Source organism: Macaca mulatta, chromosome 8, assembly GCF_049350105.2.
Source record: "Macaca mulatta isolate MMU2019108-1 chromosome 8, T2T-MMU8v2.0, whole genome shotgun sequence".
NCBI lineage: Eukaryota > Metazoa > Chordata > Mammalia > Primates > Cercopithecidae > Macaca > Macaca mulatta.
In genome coordinates this window covers 153,976,063-154,001,354 of record NC_133413.1, presented here as the reverse complement: position 1 = coordinate 154,001,354, position 25,292 = coordinate 153,976,063, and the positions used below count along the sequence as shown (strand labels likewise).

Genomic DNA, 25,292 nt, shown 5'->3' with positions numbered 1-25,292 from the left:
CCAGCTGTGCCTCTTGGCCATGCTGGGAGGGGTTGGAACCTTCAGGCTTTGTCTTTACAGCTGTAGTTTGATCTTGGGCTCTGCATCTGGTACATAATTAAAATTGCTTATTTCCTGTGGTTTTCACTGAAAACTGGGGTTACTAAGAATTAGCATTGTAATTAATACATGTAATTAAAACTACTAGGTATAAGAGAAACAATTTTAGGCCAGCCGCCATGGCTCATGCCTGTAATCCTAGCATTTTGGGAAACCGAGGCAGGCAGATCACCTGAGCTCAGGAGTTCAAGACCAGTCTGGGCAACATGGCAAAACCCCGTCTCTACTAAAAATACAAAAAAAAATTAGCTGGGCGTGGTGGCACGTGCCTGTAATCCCAGCTATTTGGGAGGCTGAGGCACAAGAATTGCTTGTACCTGGGAGGCGGAGTTTGCAATGAGCCAATGTCATGCCACTGCACTCCAGCCTGGGTGACAGAATAGAGAGAAACAATTTTATGTACAGAGTGTGTAAAGAAAGCAGAAAAGATTGAGCAATTTTTTTTTCTTTTTCTTTTTTTTTTTTTTGAGACTGAGTCTTGCTCTGTCGCCCAGGCTGGAGTGCAGTGGCACAATCTCAGCTCACTGCAACCTCTGCCTCCCAGGTTCAAGCAATTCTCCTGCCTCACCCTCCCAAGTAGCTGGGACTACAGGCACCTGCCACCACACCAGCTAATTTTTGTATTTTTAGTAGAGATGGGGTTTTACCATATTGGTCAAGCCGGTCTCGAACTCCTGACCTCAGGTGATCTGCTGACCTCGGCCTCCCAAAGTGCTGGGATTACAGGCATGAGCCACCACACCCGGTGTCTCGTTCTGTTGCCCAAGCTGGAGTGCAGTAGTGTGATCTTGGCTCACTACAACCTCTACCTCCCAGGTTCAAGCAATTCTCCTACCTCAGTCTCCCGAGTAGCTGGGATTACAGGCACCTGCCACCAGACCCAGATAATTTTTTATATTTTTGGTAAAGGCAGGGTTTCGCCATGTTGCCCAGGGTGGTCTCGAACTCCTGACCTCGTGAACCACCCACCTTGGCCTCCCAAAGTGTTGGGATTACAGGCATGAGCCACTATAGCCAGCTAATTTTTTTTTCTTTTACATAAGATAATTTTGTGATTTGCCAATAAATGAAGCTGTAAATTATCAGTGAAAATAAATAATTCAAAAATCTAAGCTGTTGAAACTCTATTATTTTAAGCCTTAAAAGAATGATTATGAGCCCCCACTCAGTGCCCACTGCCCGTGCCTCTGCCACAAGGCGCCCACCACTCCATGGCCTATGACTGCCCTTTCACCTTTTGGTGGCTTTGCTCAGGCTGTTCCCTATTCCTGAAATCCTCTTTGCTTATTCTCTGCTTATAAGTCCAGGTGAAACATTCATGCTTGAGGGGTTTTCCCAAGGCTCCTTCCAACTCCCTTCTCTGGCCTCCCAGGCTCTCGGTGGCCGCTGCATTATGGCCCTATTTCAGTGCAAGTGGATTGTCCCCAGCAGATCACGGTGGAGAGTGCACCCATGTTGGGGGCCAGCCTGAAGATGCAGCTGATGACTGTGAACCAGCAGCGTCAGTTGCTCAGGATAGACCTGCTTCAGTGCAGTGCACAAAGCACAGGTGGCAGCCTGACCATGCAACACTGGTGCCCACCCCACCTCAGGCAAGTCTGGCCCAGTCTCACTGCCCAATAAGACAGAAGAAGAAACGTGGCCAGGCACAGTGGTTCACGCCTGAAATCCTAGCACTTTGGAAGGCCGAGGCAGGCAGATCACCCGAGGTCAGGAGTTCAAGACCAGCCTGGCCTACATGGCAAAACCCCATCTCTACTAAAAATACAAAAATTAGCCAGGCGTGGTGGCGGGTGACTGTAATCCCAGCTACTCGGGAGGCTGAGGCAGGAGAATTGCTTGAACCCAGGAGGCGGAGGTTGCAGTGAGCCGAGATTGCACCATTGTACTCCAGCCCTGGGTAACAAGAGTAAGACTGTCTCAGAAAAAAAGAGAATAAAAAATGTGATGGGGGCCGGGCGCGGTGGCTCAAGCCTGTAATCCCAGCACTTTGGGAGGCCGAGACGGGCGGATCACAAGGTCAGGAGATCGAGACCAACCTGGCTAACCCAGTGAAACCCCGTCTCTACTAAAAAATACAAAAAAAAACTAGCTGGGCGTGGTGGCGAGCACCTGTAGTCCCAGCTACTCTGGAGGCTGAGGCAGGAGAATGGCATGAACCCGGGAGGCGGAGCTTGCAGTGAGCTGCGATCCGGCCTCTGCACTCCAGCCTGGGTGACAGAGCGAGACTCCGTCTCAAAAAAAAAAAAAAAAATGTGATGGGAGTAGACACAAAACCTCGAGCCCCTCCAGGCAGGGGCCCTTCCACTGGCTCTTGCAAGATGAAGAGATGTTTGTCATTTGGATATTTCTGGGTCCCTTGTTAGCTAGTTCACATCTACTTTGGTGTTCTGCACGCAACAAGGGGCATCCTCTTTCTCTGCAATATAAATGCCCAGTGTTCTTGCGGCCCCTCCACGCTAAGTTTTGATGGAAGCTGGAGCTTCTCAGGACATAGATCAGGATTTCCCCAGCACAGTTCTCACCCATGCCTTAAAGATGACCTTCTCAGTAGAGAGAGGGGAGGGGAGCACAGAGGAAGGGGGCTTACTGTCTGCAGAAATACAGTGCAAAACAAAAGCCAGAAAGCTTCTCAGTCTCTGAATGTAGTTTGGGATAGTGTAGATTCCTCCAAACTAAGTCCATTAGAATTTATTAGGCACCAGTCACAATGATAATACTTTGAGCTGACACGCCCTAATGGGGTAGGCACACCCAAAGGTGGCTCCTATGAGTTGCGTACACATATAATCCCCTCCCGTTGGGTTTAAGCAGAACCTGCCTTGCTTCTAAGCCATGGAATATGATGAAGGTGATGGCATGTCACCCCTTGATGAGGCTATGTTATACAAGGCTCTGTCTCAGCACACTGGACAGAAACATTACCCCTCACTGGCTTTGAGGAACTAACCTGTTATGTTGTGGGAGGGCCAGATGGCAGAAGTAGGTGTGGCTGATAGTTGCTGAGAGTGGTCCCCAGCAAACGGCTAGCAAGAAATGAGACTCTTAGTCACACAGACACCTGGAAATCGGGTCTGGAAACAACCTGAACAAGCCTAGAGGTGGATTCTTCCCTAGTCATGCCTCCAGATGAGAACACAGCCCTGCTGTCACCTTGACTGCAGCTTTTTTTTTTTTTTTGAGACAGTCTTGCTCTGTCACCCAGGCTGGAGTGCAGTGGCACAATCTCGGTTCGCTGCAGCCTCTGCCTCCCAGGTTCAAGCAATTCTCTGGCTCAGCCCCTGAGTAGCTGGATTACAGGTGCCCGCCACCACGTCTGACTTTTCTTTTTTTTTTTTTTTTTTTTTTTGTATTTTTAGTAGAGACAGGGTTTCACCATCTTGGCCAGGCTGGTTTTGAACTTCTGACCTCGTGATCCACCTGCCTCAGCCTCCCAAAGTGCTGGGATTACAGGTGTGAGCCACTGCACCCAGCATCTGCAGCCTTGTGTGACCCTGAGCAGAGGACCCAGCTAAACTGTCTCCAGACTCCTGATCCACAGAAACAAATGTGATAATAAATGTGCACCGTATTGGGAGCAAGCCCCCCAAAATCTGGCCATAAACAAAATCTCTGCAGCACTGTAACATGTTCATGATGGCCCTAACGCCCAAGCTGGAAGGTTGTGGGTTTACCGGAATGAGGGCAAGGAACACCTGGCCCACCCAGGGTGGAAAACCGCTTAAAGGCATTCTTTTTTTTTTTTTTTTTTTTTTTTTTAGACGGAGTCTGGCTCTGTCATCCAGGCTGGAGTGCAGTGGCCAGATCTCAGCTCACTGCAAGCTCCGCCTCCCGGGTTTACGCCATTCTCCTGCCTCAGCCTCCCGAGTAGCTGGGACTACAGGCGCCCACCACCTCGCCCGGCTAGTTTTTTGTATTTTTTTAGTAGAGATGGGGTTTCACCATGTTAGCCAGGATGGTCTCGATCTCCTGACCTCGTGATTCGCCCGTCTCGGCCTCCCAAAGTGCTGGGATTACAGGCTTGAGCCACCGCGCCCGGCCATTAAAGGCATTCTTAAGCCACAAACAATAGCATGAGCGATCTGTGCCTTAAGGACATGCTCATACTGCAGTTAACTAGCCCAACCTATTCCTTTAATTTGGCCCATCCCTTCATTTCCCATTTTTAGTTAATGTAATATCTGTAGAAAAAATGCTAATTACTGGTTTGCTGTTAATAAATACATGGGTAAATCTCTGTTTGGGGCTCTCAGTTCTGAAGGCTGTCAGACCCCTGATTTCCCACTTTACACCTCTGTATTTCTGTGTGTGTGTCTTTAGTTCCTCTAGCGCCACTGGGTTAGGGTCTCCCCGACCGAGCTGGTCTCAGCACACTGTTTTAAGCTGTTAAGTGTATGGTGTGTCCATCAGAGGAATCACTATCTATGGTAGCTGTAGTCTTACAAAATGTATTTCTTTCTTTTTTTTTTTTTTTTGAGATGGAGTCTTGCTCTGTCCCCCAGGCTGGAGTGCTGTGGCGCGATCTCGGCTCACTGCAAGCTCCCCCTCCTGGGTTTACGCCATTCTCCTGCCTCAGCCTCCTGAGTAGCTGGGACTACAGGCGCCCGCCACCTCGCCTGGCTAGTTTTTTTTTTTTTGTATTTTTTAGTAGAGATGGGGTTTCACCGTGTTAGCCAGGATGGTCTCGATCTCCTGACCTCATGATCCGCCCGTCTCGGCCTCCCAAAGTGCTGGGATTACAGGCTTGAGCCACCGCGCCCGACCCAAAATGTATTTCTTAAATGTAAAGACTTGAAAGTCAAAATGACTCCTTGAACCACGGGCTGCAGAAGGGATGTTGTGTTAGGAGGCGTAAGAACAACATAAATCTCCTTGTACATCTCCACCAGAGCACTCAAGCGACAGGTGCATTAGTCCCTTAAGAGAGTCAGCATGTCCTTTGTAGGTCTGAAGCTTGGCATTGACTTCTCCTCTGTAGCTAAGAAAGTCCTAGCTGGCATCTTCTTCCAGTAGAAAATGCTTCTTCTACATTGAAAGTGTGTCATTGAGTGTAGCCACCTTCATCAGTGATCTTAGCTAGATGCTCTACATGACTTGCTGCAGCCTCTCCACCGGCACCTGCTGCTTCACCTTGCACGTTCTTGTTATGGAGACAGCTTCTGTCCTTGAACTGCACACCATAGATAGAAACTCGGGATGAGGAAGTTTTCCTCTATTTCTAGTTTGTTGAGTGTTTTTATCATGAAAGAGTGCTGGCTTGCCGGGCGCGGTGGCTCACACCTGTAATCCCAGCACTTTGGGAGGCTGAGACGGGCGGATCATGAGGTCAGGAGATCGAGATCATCCTGGCTAACCCGGTGAAACCCCGTCTCTACTAAAAAAATACAAAAAAAATTAGCCAGGCGAGGTGGCGGGCGCCTGTAGTCCCAGCTCCTCAGGAGGCTGAGGCAGGATAATGGCGTGAACCCGGGAGGCAGAGCTTGCAGTGAGCTGAGATCCGGCCACTGCACTCCAGCCTGGGCGACAGAGCGAGACTCCGTCTCAGAAAAAAAAAAAAAAAAAAAAAAAAGTGCTGGCTTTGGGTCAGATGCCTTTTCTGCATCAGTTGACATGATTATGAATTTTTTCTTTCATTCTACTAATGTGGTGTATTATACAGATAGTTTTTTGTGTGTTAAACCACACTTGTATTCTGGGATAAATCACATTTGGTCATTGTGTATTATCCATATAATATGCTGCTATATTTCTTTCACTCTGTGATATGGTTTGGCTCTGTTTCCCCACCCAGATCTCACCTTGAATTGTATTCCCCTAATTCCCACGTGTTGTGGGAGGGACCTGGTGGGAGATCATTTGAATCATGGGGCGATTTCCCCCATACTGTTCTCATGGTAGTGAATAAGTCTCACCAGATATGATGGTTTTATCAGGGGCTTCTCCTTTTGCATCTTCCTCATTTTCTCTTGCTGCCATGTAAGAAGTGCCTTTTGTCTCCCGCCATGATTCTGAGGACTCCCCAGCCATGTGGAACTGTGAGTCCAATTAAACCTCTTTTTCTTCCCAGTCTTGGGTACGTCTTTATCAGCAGAATAAAGATGAACTAATACACTCTGCAACTGTTTTTTGTTTGCTTGTTTGTTTGTTTTGAGACAGAGTCTCACTCTGTTGCCCAGGCTGGGGTACAGTGGCACGATCTGGGCTCACTACAACCTCGACCTCCTGGGTTCAAGTGATTCTCCTGCCTCAGCCTCCCGAGTAGCTGGGATTACAGGCATACATCACCACACCCGGCTAATTTTTGTATTTTTAGTAGAGATGGGGTTTTGCTGCATTGGCCAGCTAAACTCCTAGCCTCAAGAAATCTGCCTGCCTCAACCTCCCAAAGTGCTGAGATTACAGGTGTGAGCCACCGTGCCTGGCCCTGCAAGTATTTTTATTCCAGCTCTTGTCTTCCTTGGTGAACACTCCACTTACCACCCAGCACTGTAAAGAGAAACCCAGGTTATCAATCAGGGTTCTCCAGAGAAACAGAATTAGGATAGACAGATAGATAAATGATAGACAAACAGACAGATACATATCAGTTACCGATACACATAAACGCACACACACATACACAATTATTACTATTATTATTATTATTTTGAGACAGAGTCTAGCTCTGTCACCTAAGCTGGAGTGTAGTGGCGTGATCTCAGCTCACTGCAACCTCCCCTTCCTGGGTTCAAGCGATTCTCCTTCTTCAGCCTCCTGAGTAGCTGGGATTACAGGCACGTGCCACCAGGCCCAACTAATTTTTGTATTTTTAGTAGAGACGGGGTTTCACTGTGTTGGCCAGACTGGTCTCGAACTCCTGACCTCGTGATCTGCCTGCCTCAGCCTCCCAAAGTGCTGGATTACAAGCGTGAGCCACCGTGCCCACCATATATATATATATATATATATATATTTTTTTTTTTTTGAGATGGAGTTTCATTCTTGTTGTCCAGCCTAGAGTGCAATGGTGCCAACTCAGCTCACTGCAACCTCCGCTTCCCGGGTTCAAGCAACTCTCCTGCCTCAGCCTCCCGAGTAGCTGGAATTACAAGCATGCACCACTATGCCTGGCTAATTTTGTATTTTTAGTAGAGATGGGGTTTCTCCATGTTGGTCAGGCTGGTCTTGAATTCCCGACCTCAGGTGATCCGCCATCTCGGCCTTCCAAAGTGCTGGGATTACAGGCATGAGCCATCGTGCCTGGCCTATTATTATTATTTTAACAGGGCCTAGCTCTGTTGCCCAGGCTGGAGTGCAGTGGCGTGATCTCCCCTCATTGCAAACTCTGCCTCCTGGGATCAAGCCATCCTCCAGCTTCAGCTTCCCAAGTAGCTGGGACCATAGGCATGTACCACCACACCTGGCTAATTTTTGTATTTTTTGTAGAAATGCGGTCTTGATATGTTGCCCAGGCTGGTCTCAAACTCCTGGGCTCAAGTGATCCTCCCACCTCAGCCTCCCAAAGTGCTGGGATTATAGGCAAGAGCCACTGCACTCGGCCTGTGACTGATTTATTTGACTTAAGATAAGGTTCTCAAGGTTCATCCATGGTGTAGTAGGTGTCAGAATTTCCCTCCTTTAAGGCTGAATATTCCACATGTGTAGATGCCACCTTTGGCTCTATCCCTCCATAGACACTCGGGCTGCTGCCACCTTCTGGCTCTGGTGAATAACGTTGCTATGAACATGGATATACACAGATACCTGTTGGAGTCCCTACTTCCACTTCTTTTTGGAATATACTGGGAAGCAGGATTGCTGGATCATATGGTGATGGCAGCCACACCATTTTACATTCCAACAGCAGTGCACAAATATTTTTCCATATTCTTGCTAGCACTTTTATTTTCTTTTTTCATTTTTTTTTTTTTTTTTTTGAAAGACAGTCTCACTCTGTTGCCCAGGCTGAAGTACAGCAACGCGATCTTGGCTCACTGCAACCTCCACCTCCTGGGTTCCAGTGATTCTCCTGCCTCAACCTCCTGAGTATCGGGGACTAAGGCACCCGCCACCACACCCAGCTAATTTTTGTATTTTGGTAGAGAAGGAGTTTCACCATGTTGGCCAAGCTGTTCTCCAGCTTCTGACCTCAAGTGATCCGCCTGCCTCAGCCTCCCAAAGTGCTGAGATCACAGGTGTGAGACACCGTGTCCCGCCCCAACACTTATTTTCTATTTATTTATTTATTTTTGAGACAGGGTCTCGCTCTGTTGCCCAGGCTGGAGTGCAGTGATGTGATCTTGGCTCACTGAAACCTCTGCCTCCTGGGTTTAAGTGATTCTTGTGCCTCAGCCTCCCCACTAGCTGGGATTACAGGCACCCGTCACCACGCCCGGCTAATTTTTTGTATTTTAATAGAGACAGGGTTTCTTCAAGTTGCCCAGCCTGATCTCAAACTCCTGACCTCAACTGATTCGCCCGCCTCCGCCTCCCAAGAGGGAGGCACACCTGCCGAGATTACAGGTGTGCATCACTGCAGCCAGCCATTTTCTCTATCTGTCTATTTATTTATGTGAGACAGAGTCTTGCTCTGTCGCCAGGCTAGAGTGGAGTGGTGTGATCTTGGCTCACCGCAACCTCCACCTCCCAGGTTCAAGTGATTCTCCTGCCTCAGCCTCCTGAGTAGGTGGGATTACAGGCAGGCGCCACCACGCCCCATTTTCTCTCTTTTTAATAGTAACCATCTTAATGGGTATGAGGTATAAATGTTTGGTTTCAAAAATAAATTTTCAAAGTCCTTTTATATTTATCCGTTTTGCTGTGTGCTTGATAGTCCTTGCTCTGCAGTCCCTCATCCCTCAAAACAGACACTACCATAAAATAAAGACTTTGGGGGTATTGGCCAGGCGCAGTGGCTCATGCCTATAATCCCAGCACTTTGGGAGTCCGAGATGGGCGGATCACAAGGTCAGGAGATCGAGACCATCCTGACTAATATGGTGAAACCCCGTCTCTACTAAAAATACAAAAATTAGCCGGGCGCGGTGGCGGGAGCCTGTAGTCCCAGCTACTCTGGAGGCTGAGGCAGGAGAATGGCGTGAACCTGGGAGGCGGAGCTTGCAGTGAGCTGAGATCACGCCACTGCACTCCAGACTGGGCAACAGAGTGGGCAACAGAGTGAGACTCCATCTCAAAAAAAGAAAGGAAGGAAGAAAGGAAGGAGGGAAGGAGGGAGGGAGGGAGGGAGGGAGGGAAAGAAAGAAAGAAAGAAAGAAAGAGAAAGAAAGAAAGAAAGAAAGAGGAAAGAAAGAGAAAGAAAGAAGGAAAGAAAGAAAGAAAGAAAGAAAGAAAGAAAGAAAGAAAGAAAGAAAGAAAGAAAGAAAGAGAAAGAAAGAAAGAGAAAGAAAGAAAGAACGAACTTATGGAGGCCAGGTGTGGTGGCTCACGCCTGTAATCCCAGCACTCTGGGAGGCGGAGGCAGGCGGATCATGAGGTCAGGAGATCAAGACCATCCTGGTTAACATGATGAAACCCCATCTCTACTAAAAATACAAAAATTAGCCAGGCGTGGTGGCACGCACCTGTAGTCCCAGCTACTTGGGAGGCTGAGGCATGAGAAACATGCAAAAAAAAAAAAAAAAAAAAAAAAGAAATTATGGATTTCTTTGATAATTTCAGTTTCTACTGACTCAACAGAAAAGAGTCTCCAAATTGATTTTTTTTTTTTTTTTTTTTTTTTGAGACAGAGTCTTGCTCTGTCACCCAGGCTGGAGTGCAGGGGCAGGATCTCAGCTCACTGCAACCGCCACCTCCAGGGTTCAAGTGATTCTCCTGCCTTAGCCTCCAGAGTAGCTGGGATTACAGGCATGAGCCACCATGCCCAGCTAATTTTGTATTTTTAGTAGAGACATTATTTCTCCATGTTGCTCAGGCTGGTCTCGAACTCCTGACCTCAGGTGATCCACCCACCTCCGCCTTCCAAAGGGCTGGGATTACAGGCGTAAGCCATCACACCCTGCGGAACCAATTTTTAAAAGAAAAGTACAAGCCGAGTGCAGTGGCTTACGCATGTAATCTCAGAGCTTTGGGAGGTGAAGGCAGGAGGATTGCTTGAATTTGAGTGATCAGAACAGAAATTTGAGACCAGCCTGGGCAACACAGCAAGATTGCATCTCCGAAAACAAAAAAGAAGTACAGGCCTGGTGTGGTGGCTCACGCCTGTAATCCCAGCATTTTGGGAGGCCGAGGCAGGCGGATCACGAGGTCAGGAGATCGAGACCATCCTGGCTAACATGGTGAAACCCAGTCTCTTAAGAAATACAAAAAATTAGCTGGGAATGGTGGCGGTGCCTGTAGTCCCAGCTACTCCGGAGGCTGAGGCAGGAGAATGGTGTGAACCCAGGAGGCGGAGCTTGCAGTGAGCCAAGATCACGCCACTGCACTCCAGCCTGGGCAACAGAGCAAGACTCCCTCTCAAAAAAAAAAAAAAAAAAAGTATAATGACTTAAGAAAGATTGTGTAATTGGACATTACGGTCAATAGAATACAAATTATGTGACTTTTTAATAACATAATTAGTAACTTTGCTGAAAAGAAGACAAGAAAACAATTTTTATGGAAGAAATATATAATAATTTAGAAATTATTAAGTCTTCACTAAGCAACGCTGCCTGCCCATCACCAGAGCAGGTGGACATGCCCAGCAGCGACTCACTTCAGTCATCTCTAATGTTTTGCTGACTTCCGGTCAGATAAAAGCCATCGCTTTATGGATGTCTTTTTTTTTTTTTTTTTTTTTTGAGATGGAGTCTCGCTCTGTTGCTCAGGCTAGAGTGCAGTGGCACGAGCTTGGCTCACTGCAAGCTTTGCCTCCCAGGTTCAGGCCATTCTCCTGCCTGAGCCTCCCGAGGAGCTGGGACTACAGGCGCCGCCACCACGCCCGGCTAATTTTTTGTATTTTTAGTGGAGAGGGGGTTTCACCGTGTTAACCAGGATGGTCTCGATCTCCTGACCTCGTGATCCGCCCGTCTCGGCCTTCCAAAGTGCTGGGATTACAGGCTTGAGCCACCACGCCCGGCCTAATTTTGTTTTTTTATTAGATACTGGGTTTCGCCATGTTGGCCAGGCTGGTCTCGAACTCCTGACCTCAAATGATCCGCCCGCCTCGGCCTCCCAAAGTGCTGGGATTACAGGCCTGAGCCACCACCGCACTTGGCCGTGACTCCTTTTAAATGCTTGCACTTCGATGGAAGACGTTGACGGGGGCCTCCCGATGCCAGGGCCGGGCTGCCACCCTCTCCCGCCCCAGACAGCAGGACTGGGCTCTGAGCCGAGGGCAGGAGCAGCTGGCGGCTGCCAGCGCGACCGTGGGACCTACTGTGAGCCGCCACGACCCTCCTTGACTCGCCGTGACCCATCGTGATCCGCTGTGATCCTCCTTAAACTGCCGTGACCCACTGTCACCCATCGTGACCCGCCGTAACTCTGGGGTTGTTTGCTGCTTGCTGCCCGAGCCTGGGCGTCCCCGTGGGCGCGGGTGACAGCGCACGGGTTTGGGACGACAACCCGAGCTCCTCATCGCGGCCGGAATCCAGGCGGCTGCAGAGCGAGGTCTGCGGATTCCGGGGTGGAACCCTGGGAGGGAAGGGGAGCCCAGGGAGACGCCGCAGCGTGAGCCCGCCTGGCCCCAGCGCCCACGAGGCTCCCCCTGACGCCGTGGGCAGCCGGCGCGGCGCTGCCTTCCGGCCCTCGTCTCGTGTGCTCCAGCCGCCCCAAGCAGGGCCTGGGCCCAGCGCCCGGCGGGCTACGGAAGTTGCGGCTCGGCACCTCCCCCGGGGACCCTCCAACGCTCGGCCAGCCGGAGGGACGGCGCTTCCCAAGCGGCTTTGCGGCCGCGGACTCCAAGTCCCAGAGTGCCCCGCCCCAGCTTCCCCGACCCCGCCCCCCACCTGGCGTCGCGCGTACCCGAAGCACACCCGGCCGGAAGCCGCTGTCGGGGAGCCGGCGGTGGCGCTGGACGCAGGTGAGGTGGCACCGGAGTCAGCCTCACCCTGGGCCCTGGATGCTCCGTGAGAGTCAGGGAACGCTGTAGGGGTCTGGGATCGAGGGGCGTGGGGGCAGCCTGGGGCCGTGGTAGGGGGTCCGGCTGCGGTGAGGTCTCCTCGCGTGCTTGGGAGCCGCGCGATGCCTGCGCAGGGCCCCTTCCCGTAAGGGCTGGTCCTGGGGCCCTGCCGCGGAGCCCGAGCAGGTTTTCGGCTTCCAGTATAGGATCCTTGGGGGTGGCTGCGCCCCAAGGCCTGTCTTGCCCTGGAGGAATCTGGCTGGCCAGGGGTCTCCAGGACCAGCCCGCCTCGAGTGGGCGTGGGCTGCACACAGGCGCCGCCTCGTGCCTGTCCCTAGCATGCGGGCTTTGGCTGCAAGCCGTGTTAACGACTTGCGCCAGAAGCCCCAGTCCCAAGGTTGTCTGCCTCCCCTCTTATCAGCCAGAGGGGAGAAGAATGTACCTTTTATCGGTCCAGTGGGGGGTCGTGGGTTGGGAACAGCTGCTCTGGGCTGGGTGGTAGCTCAGGACCCCTGAGTAGGCTGAGAGCTCCCTGGGGAACAGGGCTGCGACGAGGGGGTGCCTCTGTCCAGCTGGGTCTTTCTGGTTGCCAGTGGACTATGTCCCCACCCTGAGGGCCTCACTCTGTGCCAGTTGCCACAGAAGAGTGGGGCTCCAAAGGATGGGAGTATAATGGCCTCAGCCTCCCACAATTTGACACTACAGGTGCAACTGACATGGGTGAACCCCAGGGGTCCATGCGGATTCTAGTGACAGGGGGCTCTGGGCTGGTAGGCAAAGCCATCCAGAAGGTGGTAGCAGATGGAGCTGGACTTCCTGGAGAGGACTGGGTGTTTGTCTCCTCCAAAGACGCCGATCTCACGTGAGTGAGCTCATCCCGAGATCAGCCCTCCTCCCCATCCTACCCCTGACCGCAGAACTAAGAGCTCCAGGCTGGGCCTGTTCCTGAGTCTAGCAGTAGCTGTGTGTCTGGGTCCTTCCTGCTAGGTGGCTGGCCTGGCCTGGGTGTGCTTGGCTGTGTTCCTGGGCAAACACCCTCCCATCTCTTCCCGGAAGCCTGCACCCTCACACCAGCCAGGCCCTGGGGCCACCCTCCCTTTTGACTGTTCCTCCTGCCATAGTCCCACCCAGTCCCTGCACTCAGCACCCAAACCTGGAGTGCTGGTTCCCTCCAGAGCCTCCTGACAGCCTGGCTCCCCACAGGGATGCAGCACAGACCCGCGCCCTGTTTGAGAAAGTCCGACCCACGCATGTCATCCATCTTGCTGCAATGGTGGGGGGCCTGTTCCGGAATATCAAATACAATTTGGACTTCTGGGTAAGTGAGGGTGGCCCCAGCAAGCACTGGAAACCAGGATCCCAGGTTCTGGGAACTTCTTGGCGGCCTTCCCACTCTCACAGGCCCACATTCCCACCCCAGGAAGTCCCTGAGGATCAGGGCTTGGCACAGCCTGGTGGGGGCAGCCCCTGAGGGACCCCGAGTCACTCACACTTGGTACTGTGGACAGAGGGGCAATGCAGGTGGGCCTGGAGGCACTTGGCCCAGAAGGAAAAGCCGTGGAGCTGACCTGTAGCATTGGGAAGCTGAAAGGAGCCAGAGGCCACGTGGGACTGGGAGCTGGTTCCTGCCCCCTGAGTCCCCAGGGCCTCTGGAGCCTCTGGCTCCCAGGACTGTGCTGGCCCAGCTCCCCTGAGCTGGGCCCACTGCACACTCCGGGGTGCAGGGGTGTAAACAGAGCTCTGTGCATCTGCTGCCTGTGACTGGGGGAAGGGGGCGTGGTATAAGGGCCCTGCCATGGCTAGCTGTGTCCGGGAGGGTTGACCCCACAGGTCTGTAGGCAGCAGCCTTACCTTAGCTGGCTTTGCTAAGTGTAGGAGGCACTAGGGTCAGCAGAGGCTCAGACCAGATTCTGCCCAAGAGCCCTGTCACCCCAGAGCCCTCCTTGTCGGTGTCTCGGCCTTCCCAGCAGGCTGCCTGGCCACCACCTCTCCCTTCTCCCAAGACCAGTCCCAGTGCTCCAGCCATGCCATGTCTAGTTCATGCACAGGAAGTGGGGCTTGCGGGGTGGACTTGGCAAGGGCAGGCTTCATTAATCCTGGGAGGTAGAGCCAGATGGGAGCTCCTCCAGGGTGGTGAAGTAGACTGCCCCATTCCCCATGTAGTGGGAGCCCCAGCCCAGCCCAGGGCCAGACTGGGCTCCTTCCCAGCCTCCACTACCTGCCCTGACCTCAGCAGCCTCCTGTGTGGGGTCCATCCCTGAGCTGGGAGTGTGGTTTTCTCCTCACACTGGAAGGCAGAGCCAGCCCCTCCTCCAGCCTTGGTGGGGCTGGAGAGTCGTGGTGTCTGTAAGCCCAGAGGCTTCACCTTGTCCTGAAAGGGTTAGGATGGGCAGGTTTGGGTCCTACCATGGCTGAAGGGCCAGGGTGTATCTCCACTTCTGCATCTGGAGGAGCAGGTAAGGGCTAGGATCTGAGCTGGGGAGCCTGATTGGTCCCCACCTCACCCCTGCAGAGGAAAAATGTGCACATCAACGACAACGTCCTGCACTCGGCCTTCGAGGTGGGCGCCTGCAAGGTGGTGTCCTGCCTGTCCACCTGTATCTTCCCTGACAAGACGACCTACCCGATAGATGAGACCATGGTGAGGGGCGGGGCCTGGCTGTGGGCAGGGCTGGGGAGCCTGTGGGCGGGGCCAGAAAGTAGTGGCCTCTGCCTCTCCCGCCCCCGCAGATCCACAATGGGCCGCCCCACAGCAGCAATTTTGGGTACTCGTATGCCAAGAGGATGATCGACGTGCAGAACAGGTCCTCACACCCGTCCTGCTGAGGCCCAGCCAGGAGTGGGGGAGAGGGCCCCCAGGGGCGGGTGGGGCCGGCCGGTGGGGTCTTCGTGCCAGCCTCAGTAAGAGGCCAGCAGCAGCGTGGGGTGGGATCGCGGGCCCAGGACGAGGGCAGGAGACACTGTGCCTCCGCAGGGCCTACTTCCAGCAGTACGGCTGCACCTTCACCGCTGTCATCCCCACCAACGTCTTTGGGCCCCACGACAACTTCAACATCGAGGATGGCCATGTGCTGCCTGGCCTCATCCACAAGGTGCACCTGGCCAAGAGTGAGTGCGTCTGCCCCACGGGGTTCTGGGGCTCAGCTCGAGAGGAGGTGACTCAGTGCCTCTGACACCTGCTCCCTCCCCGAATCTGCAGGCAGCAGCTCGGCCCTGACGGTGTGGGGTACCGGGAAGCCGCGGAGGCAGTTCATATACTCGCTGGTGCGTAAAGGCAGGCATAGCTCTCCCCAGAGAACCTGCCCCATTGAGCCCTGGGCTTGCCCCTGCTGGGCTGTCGGGGAGGCGGTGCAGGAGGGAGCCTCGGACCAGGAGAGAGTCTGGGCTGAGCTCTGAGAGGAACCATCTCTGGTTCTCGTGGAGGCCCCATAGCCTCCTGTTTCCAGGAGTCACTGGTGTAGCTCTGAGCTCCGAGGGAGAAAGGGGGGACCTCTGGTCCCCAGGCTGAGCCCCCACTGAACAAGGACAACAGTATGGACTCCCCGGCAAGGGTGTTTGGGAGAAGGGACCTGTGGCTATACCCATGGTCTCTTGACCCTGCCTGTCTGACCTGTAGGACCTGGCCCAGCTCTTTATCTGGGTCCTACGGGAGTACAATGAAGTGGAGCCCATCATCCTCTCAGGTGGGCACCTCAGCCCTCAGCCCCCAGCCCCCTTCATGGTGGGACAGGATCTAAGGCTGTCCTGGGAGGCTGGCTGAGGGGTGGGAGCAGGAATATTCATGAGCAGTTGGGGGGCAGCAAGGGGAGGCCTGACCCGGTGGCTCCCCACAGTGGGCGAGGAAGATGAGGTCTCCATCAAGGAGGCAGCCGAGGCGGTGGTGGAGGCCATGGACTTCCATGGGGAGGTCACCGTATCCTCTGGCTCCAGTGCTGGGGGTTGGGCGGGGGCCCCTTGGCAGGCTCCGTGGCCTCCCGGCACAGGGCCAGCGTGGGTGGGACACTGTGGAGGGAGGATGCCTACCCTGGCAGGCGGAGGAGCTCTGCTGTGGCTCCCTGGGAATGGCAGAGGTTCAAGGACAAGCTGCGGGGGCTGGGAGTGGAGGTGCTCCTCTCGCTGTGGCCTTGACAAAGCATGCAGTTTGATACATCCAAGTCGGATGGGCAGTTTAAGAAGACAGCCAGTAACAGCAAGCTGAGGACCTACCTGCCTGACTTCCGGTTCACACCTTTCAAGCAGGGTGAGCCCTGACCCCACAGCCCTCCACTTGGTGGCCCCCACACCTGCTGGCCTGCCCCAGCCTCTCCTTCATGCTCCCTACCAGGGCAAAGGTGAGGCGCCCCCCTCAGAGCCTATACTGCCCTGGAGGTGGGACACCAAAGCTCAGAGGGGTGACTTCCCTGTCCCTGGGACTCCCCCCACTTCCTCCCATGTGGCCCTGGCCCTCCCTGCCCATGGCCCTCACCTGCCCGCCTCTGCAGCGGTGAAGGAGACCTGTGCTTGGTTCACTGACAACTACGAGCAGGCCCGGAAATGAAGCTGGAAGGCAGGAGCAGGTGCCAGTGGACCATCGGCTGGCAGAGCCACCACCCATCAACCCTGCCAGGAGCTGAGGGCACCACCTGGGCCCACATTCCGTCCGCTCTGCAGCCCCAAGCATCTATCCAGTGGGGCCCCCATTCACATCAGTCCTCAGGGAAACCAGGGCCCGGGCAGGCCCGGTGCTTTGCTCCCCACACTGGCCCCCGGCCTTGCGTGTGTCCACTCTGATCCTGTGTCCCGCTCCCTGGGAGCCAATAAAGTGCATTTTCACAGGCCTGGGCTTGGCAGCTCTGTGCTGAGCCATGCCCCACACCGAGGTACTACCCCCGAGCCTGGCCAGCCCTGGTACCCACTGTCCCCCTGGCTTGCAGTTCAGCCCCCGAGAGCTGGTGACTCCCTGGGGTGGAAAGGCTGCAGAAGCTGGAGATGGGAAGGCACGCGTGTGGGCAGGCAGCAGGCAGGCAGCAATGAGACTGGCGTGGACAAGGATGTGCAAGGCAGGGCCAGTCCTAGCCCCTCCTCGTGGCCACCTGCAGGCCTCAGTAACTTGAGCTCACTAGGGCCTCCCTGCCTCAGCCTGAGAGCTCTGGGGACACTGGTCTAGTGGGCCGGAAACATCTAGTGAGCCAGCCAAGCTGGGCCCACGGATGGATCTGAGGGCAGGCTGATGATTCGGTGGCTCAGGCTTCCCCTGGCCTGGCCCCTCGTCTCTGGCTCTCAGGCTTGGGTGTGGGTCCCCACCTGGCCCGTCCCATGGAGAAGGACAGCTGCCTGCTGGACAGGTCAGCTCCAGCTGCCAGAGGTGGGGTGTCATTTCTCCCCCCTCATTCTCAGAGCGGAGACAGCAAAGTCCAGAATGGTTCCCGGGACGGTGCCTCACCCAGGCAGGGTGGTGCTGGGGTATGGACCAGGAGCACTTTGCTCGTCACCCCCTTTCTCAGCGCCTTGTACAGAGGGGGCCTCTAGGCTAGAACCCTCTGGTCCTCCACGCCCAGGACCCAGACACCCTCCCTGGCTCCTGGCCTAACCCTGGGCCCGCCTCTTCTCAGGGTCCCTCTCCTGGGTGCCCTGTGCTGTCTTCACGCACAGGATGCCTTCTGGCTGCAGGTAGGGCTTCCTGCTTCACTTCTTCCTTTGTTAATCTGGGCAGCACTGGTGTGTCCTCCCCGTCCTGGCACTGAGTCCAGACCTGTGTCCTGCACCCAGCCAACCACTCACCTTATCTGTCACTGCCCCTTTGTGTCAGGCAAGCCAAGGTGTCCTCTAGGCCTCCCCTGAGACTGGCCTCCTCTTGGGTCAAGGCCTCCCCACAGTTTAGGCCTCAGCTGAGGTGGCCCAGCCTCCAAACACCTTCCCTGACAGCACCATCTCAGCCCCTGTCTGAGCATCCACCCTGCCCTGCTGGGATTATTTGTCTGCAAACTTCTGGGAGTCCTGCCTCAACCCCCACCCCTCATGCCAACATCCCAGGACCTGGAGCTCCAGGAGGTGGGTTGGCCTCGTTCACAGTGTATCCCCTGGCACCAGCCCTTTGTGGATAAAGGCTCTGCCCATGTGGGGGTTCAGGAAAGGCCTCCTGGAGAGGGTGGTGCCTGTGTGGCCACTTGGATCCGCCAGGTGAGGAACAGTGGGAAGAAGCCCAGCCAAAAGCAGAGGTGCCCTGGACACAAGCCATGGGTGGCTGGGTGTCCAGGTCAGCTAAGGGCTCCTAACGGATGCTCAGAAGCCTGGCCCAGCATGGGATGGAGAAGCTGAACAGGACTGGGCCTTCTTTTACTCACTGTGGCCCTGGGCACTCGGCCAGCAACCCTCCTTCACCTCGACTCGGTGTACTTGTTTATGATGAGCTTGTCCTTATGTATGATGGCATGGCACTGGATGCCTCCGGCCCCTTTCACCTCCCCATAGCCTGGGTCCCAAGCCATCACTGGCCCAGGGGGCCTGGGAGAAAATCCAGGGGGTCTGTGTGGGAAGGGGCTGGCAGGATCCAAGGTGGCAGGAGAGACAGCTGCCGACAGTGTGCTGGTGCAAAGTGTGCACCACCCACATTTCTTGGCCGCGGTGGCTGAAGCAGCCTTGTGGTGGCTTTCTATCCCTCTCTACGTCATTTGCTTTAGAGCCTTGACACTCTGGCCGTCCTGCGTGTGTGCTGACTGTAGTCCGTCTATACAGCCAACAAGCAGGGCTGCAGGGTGGGGTCCAGTCTGTCCCATCTGCTGCTGTGGGGTGGCCTTGCCCAGGCCCAGAGCAGGGCCCAGAGGCTGCAGCTGCACAGTAAATGTTGAATCAATGAGAGGATTTCATGACTGAAGAGCTTAGAAAACGTCAAAGGCTTCAGAAGAAAATAACATCGGTAACATGCAGCCTTAGATTAGATGATGAAAACAAAACCGCACTCAGATCTTCAAGCCTTATTTTCCTTGTGTCATTAAAAATGACGCCCCCCCTTTGCGACTGTCCCCTCCCCTTCCCGTCGATCTCAGGCCCCTGGGCCCGGCCAGCTCTCCGTGACCTGGGCCTCCACCCCTCGTGCTTCCCCGCGGCTCCACCGCCTGTCGTCGGCGGGGCCTCAGTGACCGCACGCTGCGGACCAGCCCCGCCACCCGCTTCGCTAGCCCTCCCGTCCCGAAAACCAAGATCCGGACCTCGCACGCCCGACCGGGACCCCTCCGCGCTCCTCCGGCCCCGCCCCAGTTTCTCTCAGCCAATGGACAGTGAGGGGCGGCCTGGCCGCTTCGGGCCAATAAGCAGCGAGAGGCGGGGTCCCCGCGCCCTGCGAACCAGTAGAGTGCGGACAAAAAGCCGGCCGGAGCGGGGCGACAAGATGGCGGCTGCGGGGTCGGCTACGCGGCGCGTGGGCTTCGTGGGCGCGGGCCGCATGGCGGGGGCCATCGCGCAGGGCCTCATCAGAGCAGGTGGGGCGGCGCGGGGCTGGGCCTGCGGCCTGGCGTGGGAGTAGCCCCGTGGGAGGTGCCCTGTCGCGAGAGTGGGGCCGGAGGCGCGAGCCCAGCCACTCGGGTCTCAGCTTCGCTGGGTGCAGCCGGAGTCACGCCTTTTTCCTCTTACTTTTTTGACGTGGCTGCGGGAAGATTTGAGTTACACGTGGCTAGGTGCTGCTTCCGTGGCCGGCTTCCTGGCCGCGTGGCCTTGGCCAGGCTCACCTCTTCCAGCCTCTGATGTTCTCTTTGCGCGCCAGCCCCTCTCCGAGCAGCAGGGCTTCTCTTCCAGACACCTTAGCTCTAGGGACACCTGGGCCAGATCATCCATCCTGTGCCAGTAGCACTCCCCACGTTGTGACAGCCAAAAAATGCCTCCAGACACTGCCGAATGTCCCCTGGGTGGCGGGAGGAGACAGGTAAAGTCATCCCCTGTTGAGAATCACTGCTTTATGGCCGGGATATTTATGCTGACCATATACTTCTCCAGGCATTTAGAAGCCTCTCTGCAGATTGTGGGTAGGGAGAGCTGGGTGACTCTTGGCGCTCTGCCTTCAGCCGTACTTCAGGGTCCAGAAGAATCAAGATCCATCAGGAAATAGCTTACTGTGAGTTTTACCTGTGAAACCCGGCAGTACCACATGCCTCCCAGAGCTGTACTGGTTAAATGAGACAATATGTCTAATGTTGAGCCTAGTACTGGTGTGTATGGGTGGCACTGTCATGATTAATTGCTGTGTTTAGGTTGTAGTGTACACTTCTGTCTTCCTGTTCGACCTTACCAAAATCTAACCCAATCTCTCCACCCCTGTACCCCACAAAAGCAGATGATTTCTACCAAGTAGGCATTTAGCCTCTTGGACATCCCAGCCAGACTCTCCCTCCCGAGGAACCTGGGCCCCCATTGGGCCTTCTGTGGCCAATCAGCTGCCTTTGTACCCACCACACTCCCCCAAGGCCTGGTGTTCCTCTTCTGCTCCAGGCAGCCTTCCCTTCCCTGGAGACAGACGCCCCAGGGATGTGTCCTCACCACCGAGGCCAGCTCCTGGCCTCCACACCCAGCAGCAGTCAGGGGCGTTGACTGCCAAGTAGAATCAATGGATATGATTGCCTGGGCCCAGTGAATGGTGCATCCTGCTTTGGGTTCCTGAGGCCAGGAGGGGGCCCATGATGGGCCCGGCGTGGCTGAGCCTGAGAGGCCAGGTGAGCTCCTCCCTCTCCTCACTGCCATCCTATCCCACCCCCCTCACCAACCCCTCTTCCTTTTCTTTTCTTTCCAGGGAAAGTGGAAGCTCAGCACATAGTGGCCAGTGCACCAACAGACAGGAACTTATGTCACTTTCAAGTGAGCATAGAGCCTAGGTTCTTCATACCCTCCAGAGCCCAGGATAGCGCTTGACTCCTATCCCACTAAGACACCTATTGGAGCCAGAGATGGGTGGTTTATTTAGCTGAAGTTTGGAGACTGGCTGTTCTGGGCTGGGGAAAGGGAGATGAGAGGCCAGGAGGAAAGTAAGGTTGTGGAGGGCCAAAGCAAAGTGTTTGTGTGTGTGTGTGTGTGTGTGTATGTGTGTGAGTGCATGCATGTGCACGTGTGTATATGCGAGTGCATGCTCACATGTGCGTTTGCACGTGTGGTGTGTGTATGTCACTGCGTGTGTGTACGTGTGTGTGAGTGCATGCTCATGAGTACATGCATGTGCACCTGTGTGGTCGTGAGTGCATTCGTGTGCACGTATGTGCTCGTGTGTGTGCGTGCACATGTGTAAGAGTGCGTGCATGTACACGAGTGCATGCTCATGAGTGGGTGTGTGTACACATGTGTGCTTGTGAGTACATGCGTGTGTGTGTATGTGTGTGCTTATGAGTGCATGCATGTGCACGTGTGTGTGTGTGTGCTCGTGAGTACATGTGTCTGCACGTGTGTATATGTGAATGCATGCTCGTGAGTGCATGCATGTGCATGTGTGTGTTTGCATGCTGGGGTGGTGGTCACAGACATTCACTGCGGATGGAGGGCTCAGGGCTTGGGGAGGCGCTGACATCAGGATGGCCTGTGAGGAGCAGGGTTAGTCTGGGTGAGTCTTGGGCATTGGAGAAGTTGGGGTGGTCTAGACACTTGCAATGGGAGAGACCCTGGGACCCATGGGAATGTGTGGCCTCCAGCAGGAAGGGCTGTGGTGGAGAGGGTGTGCCGCTCACACAGCCCCTGAGGCCTGGTCCTGGTATCCCTGGCACAGGCTCTGGGTTGCCAGACCACCCATTCCAACCAGGAGGTGCTGCAGAGCTGCCTGCTCGTCATCTTTGCCACCAAGCCCCACATCCTGCCAGCTGTCGTGGCAGAGGTGGCTCCTGTGGTCACTGCTGAACACATCTTGGTGTCCGTGGCTGCTGGGGTGTCTCTGAGCACCCTGGAGGAGGTGAGTGTCCCTTGGGCTAAGGCCTTGATCCCAGCATAGGCTCTGCTGGCCGGGCTTGCGTGGCAGGCAGCCCCCCAGAGAGCCTGAGGTGGCCGGGTGGCCCACCTGGGTCAAGTGTTTGGGCTTAGGGTTCCCTCCTGGTGCTGTACCTGGGAGGCAGATGCTGGAGGCCTCCCAGCAGGGCCCAGTCCTACAGACTCCCTGATTCTGACCTCTCTCTGGCCAGCTGCTGCCCCCAAACACACGGGTGCTGCGGGTCTTGCCCAACCTGCCCTGTGTGGTCCAGGAAGGGGCCATAGTGATGGCGCGGGGCCGCCACGTGGGGAGCAGCGAGACCAAGCTCCTGCAGCATCTGCTGGAGGCCTGTGGGCGGTGTGAGGAGGTGCCTGAAGCCTACGTCGACATCCACACTGGCCTCAGTGGCAGTGGCGTGGCCTTCGTGAGTATTGCCTCGTCCATCCCCCGCCCCACCCTTGGCAAAGAGGGGCCCACCCAAGTCCCTCTGACAGCCTCTGCCCTCAGAGTCCAACCTTGAGGCCTGCATGGTTGGTCTCCAGGCCCACTGGGAGCTCTGCTTGTTCCTGGGACTTCACTGCCCTGGGGATCTTTGAGGCCAGCCCCTTTGCAGACCCTTGGGCTCAGGCCTTAGTTCTGGCCATCCATGGCTAGTGCTCTGGGCCTTGTTCCTGAAGGTTCTGAGCCCCCAGGCTTTGACACCTATCCCCCCCACCACCATGGTGCTGCTACAGGTGTGTGCATTCTCTGAGGCCCTGGCCGAAGGCGCCGTCAAGATGGGCATGCCCAGCAGCCTGGCCCACCGCATCGCTGCCCAGACCCTGCTGGTGAGTGAGGGTGGCCTCTGGGGAACATTGGGAAGGCCCAGGCCTGTACCACTTCCAGTGGGCAGGGAAACAGCAGGCTCTAGAAGCTGGGGCCAAGGTTGGGGGATGCAACAAGGGCAGGCTGCACAGTGGGGACTGGACTACCTCCCCTGGTCACCAGGCTCTAACACTCTCCTCAGGGGACAGCCAAGATGCTGCTGCACGAGGGCCAACACCCAGCCCAGCTGCGCTCAGATGTGTGCACCCCGGGTGGCACCACCATCTACGGGCTCCATGCCCTGGAGCAGGGCGGGCTGCGAGCAGCCACCATGAGCGCTGTGGAGGCCGCCACCTGCCGGGCCAGGGAGCTCAGCAGAAAGTAGGCTGGGTTCTGGCCATCCTTGCCTGCCTTCGTGCCCCCACCTCTCCCTGTGCCCCTTCCCCTGAGGACTGTGGCTCCCTCCCTCCTGCACGAGGGTCTCCTATCACTCCTTCTGCCCCCGCACAGGGAAATGCAGGGGGCAGGACTTGAGAGGTTCCAGCAGGCAGGGGAGTCCTGACTAGTGGGGACACTCCTCCTTCCCTGGTAAGCAGAGGGCACCGTGGTGGTTGCCCTGCCCCTTGCTGCAGTGAGCCCTCCTCGCTGCAACATACATTCTGAGGGGCCCAAGAGATGGCATCTTGGTCAGTTGCCCACATGGTTGGGCTGTTGGTCGAGGCCATGAACAGAACTTATGGTAACAGGCACGGCTGGCCCAGTGCCTGATCTGGAACCGGGGCTTGCCTTTGGCTTTCCAGGTGGCTCCATGCAGCTACAGCCAGGCCAGCTGCCTCATCTCAGCTCTAGGGGGCACGAGCCATATGGGGTCTACACAAGAGACCCTCTCCCCTACAGTAAAGCCAGGGGCCCTGGCCTGCTGTGGGTGGGGCCCCCACGGGGAGCTGGAGCCTGCCCTGCAGCCCAGAGAAGCGGGTGCCTGTGGTGGGTGTGCTCGTCCTCTGCTAAAGAGGAGGAACTGCTGGGCCAGGTCTTCAGCAGTGCTGGGGTGGCACCAGGCGGGCAGTGGTAGGTGGGGCAGCTTGAGGTCTGAGAGGGTGGCCCTGGCCAGCCAGGACAAATGCAGACCCCTGGCTTTAGTTGGGATACAGTCTCCCTCTTTCCTCCTGATCCTAAGCTCCTGACAAGTGGCCAGGTGGCTCTGGGCCCTCCTGCCCCTCACCTAGGTCAGGGGTCCTGGAATGCCCCGTGGCTCTGGCACCACCACACTGGCCTCTGACGGTAGGACTTGTCCCCTTCACATGTCCCTAAAAGGCAGCAAGTCAGGAAAGCCAGGACTTGGGGGAGAAGCAAAGCTCCAGGATTGAAGGCTAGGGTTCTAGGGCCTTTGGGTGGGGAGGGCCCAGGCCAGGCAGTCTTAGCTCCATCCCCTGCCCCACAAGATTCACCTGGGCCTCCAGTCCCATGCTGGCCCCAACTGCTGCAGCGCTCAGCTTCCACCCAGCAGCCTCTGGAGGAAGGCGGGGAGCATGCCCTCAGCGAGGCTGGGCAGCGGGTTCTGCTGTGCCATCTCCCTGTGTGCCTGGGCAGATCAATCCCCCAGTGCAAAACAGGTCTAAGGGCACCTGCAGGACAGCAGCACGCTCCATCCTTCATGCTCAGCTGCCTCTGTGGCCACAGACTTCTGCCCGCCACCTGCTCTCTCTTACTCCCCCGAGCCTAGCCCATCCGTAAGCTCCCTCCCCCGCCTGGTTCCCGGGGCAGGCTGACTCAGTCGACTGCTTGGTCCAAGCCTGGCCCTGGCACTTGTCAGGGTCAGCCTAAGGAGATGGGAATAAAGATGCCGGAGAGCACCAAGTGAGCTTATGTTTCACCAGAGGTGAATAAAACCAAGTTCCGGGCCAGGCCCAGTGGCTCACATCTGTAATCCCAGCACTTTGGGAGGCCAAGGCGGGTGGATCACGAGGTCAGGAGTTCAAGACCAGCCTGACCAACATGGAGAAACCCCATCTCTACTAAAAATACAAAATTAACCGGATATGGTGGTGCGTGCCTGTGATCCCTGCTATTTGAGAGGCTGAGGCGGGAGAATTGCCTCAACCCAGGAGGCAGAGGTTGCAGAGAGCCAAGATTGCCCCACTGCACTCCAGCCTGGGTGACAGCAAGACTCTGTCTTAGGGGGAAAAAAAAAAAGGTCCAATGCCTGCCCCATCTAAGCTGAGGCCCACAACCTTGGTCAAGGACAGGTATCAGGTAGTGAGGGTGCAGGCACTATGGACAGCAGAGGTCTCCCCATGCCTGCTGCAGGCCTCTACATCACCTGGGGGCTTTGTTAGGCATGGAATTGTCTCCCCTGCACAGTCACCCCAGGGGACTGTGTGCCAAGCCTGGGCAGGTCTGGGAGCCTGGGCAGGTCTGGGAGCCTGGGGTCTGGCG

At 55.7% G+C, this 25,292-nt stretch overlaps 2 protein-coding genes and 1 long non-coding RNA gene across 14 annotated transcripts; 2 read left to right on the top strand and 1 right to left on the bottom strand.

Annotated features, from left to right (window-relative positions):
• Positions 1 to 7,048: 7,048 nt before the first annotated feature.
• On the bottom strand, positions 7,049 to 11,957 carry LOC144330906 (uncharacterized). Its single transcript, XR_013397546.1, has 3 exons — positions 11,320 to 11,957; positions 8,524 to 9,014; positions 7,049 to 7,551 (listed from the first exon to the last, which is right to left on the bottom strand). It is a non-coding gene; the product is annotated as an uncharacterized LOC144330906 (long non-coding RNA).
• On the top strand, positions 11,568 to 16,956 carry GFUS (GDP-L-fucose synthase). Of its 11 annotated transcripts, none has more exons than XM_077942356.1 (11): positions 11,568 to 11,688; positions 12,845 to 13,001; positions 13,343 to 13,457; positions 14,652 to 14,780; positions 14,870 to 14,943; positions 15,114 to 15,247; positions 15,339 to 15,403; positions 15,756 to 15,822; positions 15,973 to 16,052; positions 16,280 to 16,379; positions 16,621 to 16,956. In XM_077942356.1, exons 2-11 carry the CDS (start codon positions 12,856 to 12,858, stop codon positions 16,674 to 16,676), a joined length of 966 nt encoding a protein of 321 aa, XP_077798482.1. In that variant the 5' UTR covers positions 11,568 to 11,688; positions 12,845 to 12,855; the 3' UTR covers positions 16,677 to 16,956.
• A 2,507-nt stretch (positions 16,957 to 19,463) lies between these two features.
• On the top strand, positions 19,464 to 24,894 carry PYCR3 (pyrroline-5-carboxylate reductase 3). 2 transcript variants are annotated; one of them, XM_077944543.1, is made up of 6 exons: positions 19,464 to 19,596; positions 20,898 to 20,962; positions 21,858 to 22,037; positions 22,324 to 22,476; positions 22,787 to 22,879; positions 23,059 to 24,894. In XM_077944543.1, the coding sequence occupies exons 1-6, from the start codon at positions 19,506 to 19,508 to the stop codon at positions 23,239 to 23,241; spliced, it is 765 nt and encodes a 254-aa protein (XP_077800669.1). In that variant the 5' UTR covers positions 19,464 to 19,505; the 3' UTR covers positions 23,242 to 24,894. The 2 variants fall into 2 exon arrangements, with proteins under 2 accessions (XP_077800669.1, XP_015001632.1); XM_015146146.3 differs by having other exon boundaries at positions 22,264 to 22,476.
• The last annotated feature ends 398 nt before the right edge of the window (positions 24,895 to 25,292 follow it).